This window comes from Momordica charantia (genome assembly GCF_013281855.1).
Source record: "Momordica charantia cultivar OHB3-1 chromosome 7 unlocalized genomic scaffold, Mcharantia_2.0 BLBB01000007.1, whole genome shotgun sequence".
Lineage (NCBI taxonomy): Eukaryota > Viridiplantae > Streptophyta > Magnoliopsida > Cucurbitales > Cucurbitaceae > Momordica > Momordica charantia.
In genome coordinates, this window is record NW_028275165.1 from 1,034,259 (window position 1) to 1,041,299 (window position 7,041).

The 7,041-nt window shown below is 33.2% G+C and overlaps 1 protein-coding gene across 1 annotated transcript; it reads right to left on the reverse strand.

The window, feature by feature from the left end:
* Nucleotides 1-3,510: 3,510 nt before the first annotated feature.
* On the reverse strand, nucleotides 3,511-4,983 carry LOC111022575 (uncharacterized). Its single transcript, XM_022299736.1, has one exon. The coding sequence runs from the start codon at nucleotides 4,981-4,983 to the stop codon at nucleotides 3,511-3,513; it is 1,473 nt and encodes a 490-aa protein (XP_022155428.1).
* Between the last annotated feature and the right edge of the window lie 2,058 nt (nucleotides 4,984-7,041).

Genomic DNA, 7,041 nt, shown 5'->3' on the forward strand with positions numbered 1-7,041 from the left:
TTATAATTATAAAAGGGGATTCAAGCTCAGGATCTTTTAGTTGAAAATAGATACCCAACCCAGTTGAGTTATGCTTCAAGTTGGCTGCGCTGATCAATTTTACTAAATAAATTGAATACAACTAATAATATTTCGGTTAAAATACTAGTTTGGTTCTGTAATTTTAGCTTTTGTTCATTTTGGTCATCGTACTTTTAAAATGTTCGTTTTGATCCCTGTACTTTCAACTTTGGTTCATTTTAGTCTTTGTACTCTCAAAATGTTCATTTTGGTCCCTGTACTCTTAAAAGTGACTATTTTGATCCTTCAATTTTATTTTTAATCTCCTTTTTTCTATCACAAATTTCAACCGACATTAGAAACAATACATTTCTTAAAATGTAAACACTACACTTTATGCTAAAGAGTTTCCGTTATGTGTAAAATTTGTGTTAAAATTTTGCAAAAAGTGACTAATTTTAAAAGTACATGGACCAAAATGGACATTTTTCAAAATACATGGACTAAAATGAACTAAAATTGAAAATATAAGAACCAAAATGAATATTTTCAAAGTATATGAACTAAAATGAACCAAGACTGTAAGTATAGGGACCAAAGTAGTGTTTTAACCTTGATAACTCTCCAAATAGAGAGTTATTTGGGTATAATGTTGGTATAAATTAGCTAAAGATAGCATCCCTTGCATACTTAGTCACTGTTTTTGTTCTAAAAAGATCATAAACACTAGCTTTGTACATTGTAGTATTGTCAATTGCAATTAAGCTAATTTTGGTGCATTTTGCTACAACTTTGACAATGCTACAACATCAGATCCAGATTCAGAAAGCAACAGAAAACGACAAGCTGACAATGAAAGGATTGCCCAACGGATTTACCACAGTAATTGGAGGTTTTAACAAAAAGTGAGAGATGGGTCCCCCAAGGTCCGTGTTGTTGCCCTAATATCTGAAGAGGGTATAAATACAAACAAGAGGAGAAGCCTCCGGGGACACACACATCAAGAAACATTCCCCTTGTTCATCCTTGGAAGGAATCCACCCTCATTCCAAGAAACTCTCTCTAAGAACCGTTGGAGAAAGCGAAGAGAAGAAGCAGACTCTTCAGTGGCATTTGGGAGCTGATCTTCAGCTCATTTTCTTCATTTTCTCATCTTTGTATTATTTTCATTCCTACATTTTGTTTGACTCTCCTTATGGCTTTGCATAGCTAATCAACTTGTATAAGGGGGAGACGTTCTAAACTTATTTTCTGGACTGTAACCGTGCTGTTTGTCTTAATGGAAGTGTGCTTTGAGTTGAAGTTGTTTATCACTCTAGTTTCAATGTGCTTGATCATCATTTTGAAATATCTCTTTGATAATGTTTGGAAAAATGTATTAAAGAGCGAAACCCTTCATCTTGAGCTAGAATCTACTTAAGTTTAGCGTGTGGTGACTTAGGGATAAGCATCACCTAGCTCAATCATAAAAACTGTGTGTATGTGCTATTGATGTCTGTCTATGAATGTTAGTAGTAGAAAATTTGAGGCGTTTGGAAGAGCATCTTGTCTGTTTGACCACTGCACTTACTCCATTAATACTATAGCATAGTTAGGGTGGCCCAGAAGAGTCGACTTACTCTCCCCCTTGCGCCGTTAATTTTACAAGATCTTACTAAGTGATTGTGGATGTTTGGTACTTATAACGAACTTACCCCTTGTGTTTGCATTAAGATATTTATTTCAAGGTTTTTATCTCAGCACTGTGTAGTTATTATTTGGAAGAAAAGCCTATTGTTTGTGTAGTACTTTCTTGAGTGAATATTGAGTGTTTAAGCATTTAGTCTCTGTGGATTCGAACTTTTATTACTTGCTGCGACGATTGTATACACTTGCATATATAAGAATTGATTGAACAATGAGTGGACAACAAACCTAATATTAAAAAAAAAATGAAATTCAAACTTTTAACTTGTGGACTCATGAATGTTCTTTGAATGACAAACCATATACCTGGCAATTAGAACTTCTCTCCTGTATCAGCAAACCATCATCCATCAATACAACACCAACATTATTTGATTCTAAATTTAGAGCTATGTCTATAGTACCCTCTTCAAAGTTTACTAATTCACATGCCATTACTTCATCAAGACCATAAATACGAGAAATGTCGTCACCTACTTGAAGTATGGTACCGGTATTTACAATTTTTACTTCTCTATTATGTTGCGGTAGTGCTAGGAAGTGTTGACATCTCATTTTACTTGTATAATCCCTCGAAATGGTAGAAAGTGTAAAGTGTAGACTCAATGTTGATGTTGATAGAAATATCGAGATCTCAATTTTATAGAAATATAGAGATAAATATAAATATTTTAAAAACAGATAAAAAAATCATAAAAATATTTAAATTAACAAATAAACACTTTATTCTTTTTAAATAAGTTTAAAATGGTTAATATTAATATTAGATTATACTAGTGATATTGTGTCGATATATATTCAATAGAATGTTATGTTGATGATGGCAAAACTTATAGTTAGTAGAAAACATCAATGAAAACATTGATTTGCCCATAAAAATTTAATACTCTGGCCCAACTAACTACGATATCATTCTCATCCAGTATCCATATCAAAATTTGTACCTTTTCAAGCAACAAATTAAAAAGAAAAAGATAAAAAAGTTAAGTGTTGGCCTTTTTCCTTTTCATTGTCTTTTTATTTGTCCTTCGAGGAGTGTTTGTTTCAATTTTCAATTTGTGCTATATTATGTAGTTTCTTTTTCGAAACTTTGGGTATTAGATAGACAGTGCTTCAAAATCTCATGAACTAAAAATGTATTGTACCTATTATTTTATTATTTCTTAGCACTAGAAAAGGATAACATACAAGTATATCTACGTGCGTGTCTCTCTCTATATATTAAGTATTGTTATGCAGGACTAGCTAGGACTCGTATTCAACAAAGCAAAGAACATGCAGACAGAATCTTGCAACTGGTGTCACTACAAGAAAAAGGACTTTTTTACTCCGAAGTTTTTGGTGTGTGGTACTCGATAACATATTCTACTCCGAAGTTTGAGTTAATACTTAATTCGATTTGATGTCAAATCTGATCGAGCTTAATGATGTTGTATAGAATTGCCTACCTTTTGTGAGGGACGACCTCTACCTTTTATAGGAGAGCTATGGAGCATTGACTTGTCAATTTTGACACTTTGTACTTGTCAATCAACAAATTTATGTTGGTGGCGTCAGTGGGTTTGTAAGGAGAACGCAAATAAGGTCCCACATTGGTTAGGCAAGAGAATGATCCATTATATATAAATGATGACAATTATCTACATTGATATGAGCCATTTTGAGTGAAACCAAAAGTTTCCGGATGGAGTACCACAATTTTATTGCATCAAATTATTAGCATAAGGAATGCGCAAGCTGGGAAGAACATGGAATTCTCTTACCTTCCTAAACTCCCAAAACCCACTCAATAAAAACACAATAATGATGAGACACATCGACACATCAATCTACTTCTTCAGTCACAAAGTGGAAATTATAGGAATTCACGACATTATACACACCATCATGATATCGTCGAGTGACAAACTTCCCACTCATGAGTTTGTCTCGTTGAGTGTAAGAAAAAGGAACATCACAGCTCGCTTGTGTCGCCAATATACTGCCCTTAACCTTAGTCCACGCAGGAACCACAACATCGTGGACAACCTCCGCGAGATATTTGAATTGCTCTGTTTTGCCCCATGTGTAGCCCTCCGATATCTCAGCTGAAATCTCCACCTCCCCTTCAGAAACCTTAGGAACACCGGTTTCAATCGTCAATTTTACACCAAACGTTGTGTTCACATTGGCACTCCAAGTCGAGGTTGTTGTGTCTTCGTACGACAGCTTCATGCTCAACTTTTGGTCCTCGGAGTTGTTGTTTTCGACCAAAGCACTCGTCATGGAAACCGGTTGCTCGTTGTACACTCTTGCATCAGAAAGATGGAAATGGACGTTGTAAATCTCCCGCGAAAGCACAAGCTCCACGACTTCCATCTTCGCTTCATCAGTGATGTAATCAAAATCAGCTATGACACGGTTAATATCATTACTCATCCTCCTGAGAAAGCAATTGTTGTCCATGTTACGGAGCGCCACTGTATTGTCACCAAGTTTGATGGGCCAGAATAAAGATTTAGGATCCACATGTTCATCAGAAGACTTATTGTCCAATATAATCCGATGTTTATGGCGGGTATCAGGAATCAGAAACTTTCCATAAGGGACATTCTTTATGCGAACGTGACCGTCGGGTGTTGTTATCACCTCATGCCGCACTCCTGGATCTGCCCTCTCTGACCCTTTGAATTGAACCTCAACAATGTTGGAATTCGGACGATGAACGGGTCGGAGGTAGTGATTGTTGTTGCTCTTGAAGGCTACGTATTTGGGGAGTATGAACAATGTATCCCAATTGACAACAGTGGAGAGGTCGGAACCAGTGTTGGATTCTTCGGCTCCGACGAATACGCATCCTTGATGTTCTCCAAAGGGTTTAAGGCGAAGATTGTGATTGAGATGGACGTGTCGAAAGCGGATTGTCTTGATCTCGTTGCTGTCGTCGTCGTCGTCGTCGTCAGGGTTCAGCTTGAATAAGGTGCAAGAGGGTTTTGATCGATCTTCGTCTCGTTCTTTGGCGGTTGCGACGATGTAGTGGGAGGATGGGGAGTGGAGAACCCAATATTTGTTGTTGTAACAACATTTTATGTGCACAAATCGTCTCCCGACATTAGATTTTTCGATCTCGAACTTTGTGTAAGGGGTGAGTGCTTGATCTCCAGAGTATTGGAGAAAGCCACGCACTTCATTTTCTTCGTTAACATATTGGAGATATGAGTTGTTGGAAACAGATTTTAGGGCAAAATGCCTTGGGATTGAGCTGATCATCTTATCAAATCTTGCAACTCTTTCAAGCTTTCCAAATTCTGGCTGCATTTCCTCCTGTGTGTCTATCCATATTTAAAGATAAAAAAAATATGCGTGGAGTGTGTGTATGAAAATAAATAAAGAAAAAAAAAGAAATTAAAGTTAGAAACTATAAATTTTCAAGGTTGTGTATAAAGTTAGACAATTTATACTTTCGAAAGTTTTTAGTAAATCCCTGAGTTTTCATTTTGAAATTCGATGTAAATTAGGGAAAAAAAAAGGAGTAGTTTTCAAAAATAGATTTATATTTTTCACAATTTTATTTTTCTTTTCTGATACTAAAAGTTTTTTCTTTCTAGATTTCTCTCTACAAAATTTATTTTTCTCGGTAAAATTTTTCGTTATTTTGGATATTTATTATTAATTTGTTCCGCTCTCTCCAAATTTTCATCTTTGATATTTTTATGTTTTATATTTTTTTCTAACCGATCATTTTCATTTTTCTCTCTAAAAATTTATTATTTTTCCGAACTTTGTTCTTTCTAAAATTTCATCTTTTATAACTTTCCTTTTCTTTCCTAATTTTTTTTTCCTCTGAAAATTATATCTTCTTTTCTCGTTAAATTTTCTTTCACGGTAACTTTTATTTATCTTTGTATTTATTTATTTTCTCTAAAAATTATATTTTGAATATTGTTTTTATCTCTAACTTTTTTTCCACTATAATTTTTCTCTTTTTTTCTAATTTTTTTCTTTAACATATCTTTTCCTCTCGATTTACTTTTGTTCTCTAAATTTGTTCTCTTTTTGTGTTTAACTTTTCTTTCGGTAATTAATTTTCTAATTCTTTTTATTTATCTCTCTAAACTTGTATTTTCGTGTCTCTACATTAGGGATGACAAAAATTTCCATAGGGTCGGGCCCCAAAAATAGGAAATGCATGTCCCGATCCCATTTTTTAAATAATTAATATATATTTAATACATTTTTTATTTTTTAAATTCTAATAATAATTTAAGACAATTATAAAATTGATAATTTTTCTCGAGAACGTCTCTCAGACCGAAGAACGAGGTAGAAACGGACATTCAAAATTTTCACGAGCACAAGAATGTGGGAGAACATCTTCACCCGCACCCACATCATTGTCATCTCTACCCTACATAGAATTTTCTCCCTCTTATATGTATTTTTAATTTTCTAACTTTTTAAAAATAAAAAACTAAAAATGATTACCTTTTAGTTTTCTGTTTTTTACAAACAAAAAACAAAAAATGTTTAGCGAACATATATGGTTTTTGTTTTTTAAAAACAGAAAACCAAAAACTAAAAACAGTAAAAACCAAAAACAAAAAACAGAAATGGTTACCGACCGTAAATTTTTATGTTCGTGTGTATTCAGTCCTATCAATTTAATCCACAGCCTTTTGTATTTAACAAGTTTTTGTTGTTAATTTTGTGTTAGTTTGATGCTCACTTAGCATATTTATTGCAATATTTAAGGGTTCTGCAAAAAATCAGCATTAAAATTTTTGGACCGAAGTAGTTATTATGAAATGATTGGCAAGGACTTACTAAATAGGAAATATAATATTGACAACCAGAGTATAGTTTAGCGGTTTAAGGCATATGTACCTAATCATGAGGTTGAGAGTTTGAATTCCCAACCCACATGTTGTACCAAAAAAAAAATGTAATGTTTAGAGATCTATTTGAAGCCTTTTAAATTATAAGAACTAAATAGACATAACTCTAAAAGTTTAAGGTTCTATTATAAATTTTTTTTTAGTAAAAGAATTGAATAGACACACCATCTGAGAATTCAAGAACCAAATTTATAATTTAACCAATTAATAATAACCTGATTATTATTAGCTAATACAACAAATATGGGAACAGGGAATATCAACTTCCAACTCATAAAAAGAGACACCAGTGTTCCTGACTACAATAAAATAGATTTAGTTTAAAATTTATTCTCTTACCATCATTCAACAAAAAAGAAGTAAAGATGATTAAATACTATGACACTATATTAAAATGATATTTGATGAATGTATCACTTTAAAAATAATAATTCATTTTTCACGGTCCAAAATTTTCTTCTTGTGAATGTTAATATAAACA

Coding starts and splice junctions, on each gene's coding strand:
- LOC111022575 (XM_022299736.1), bottom strand. CDS start 4,983: ATGCAGCCAGAATTTGGAAAGCTTGAAAGAGTTGCAAGATTTGATAAG.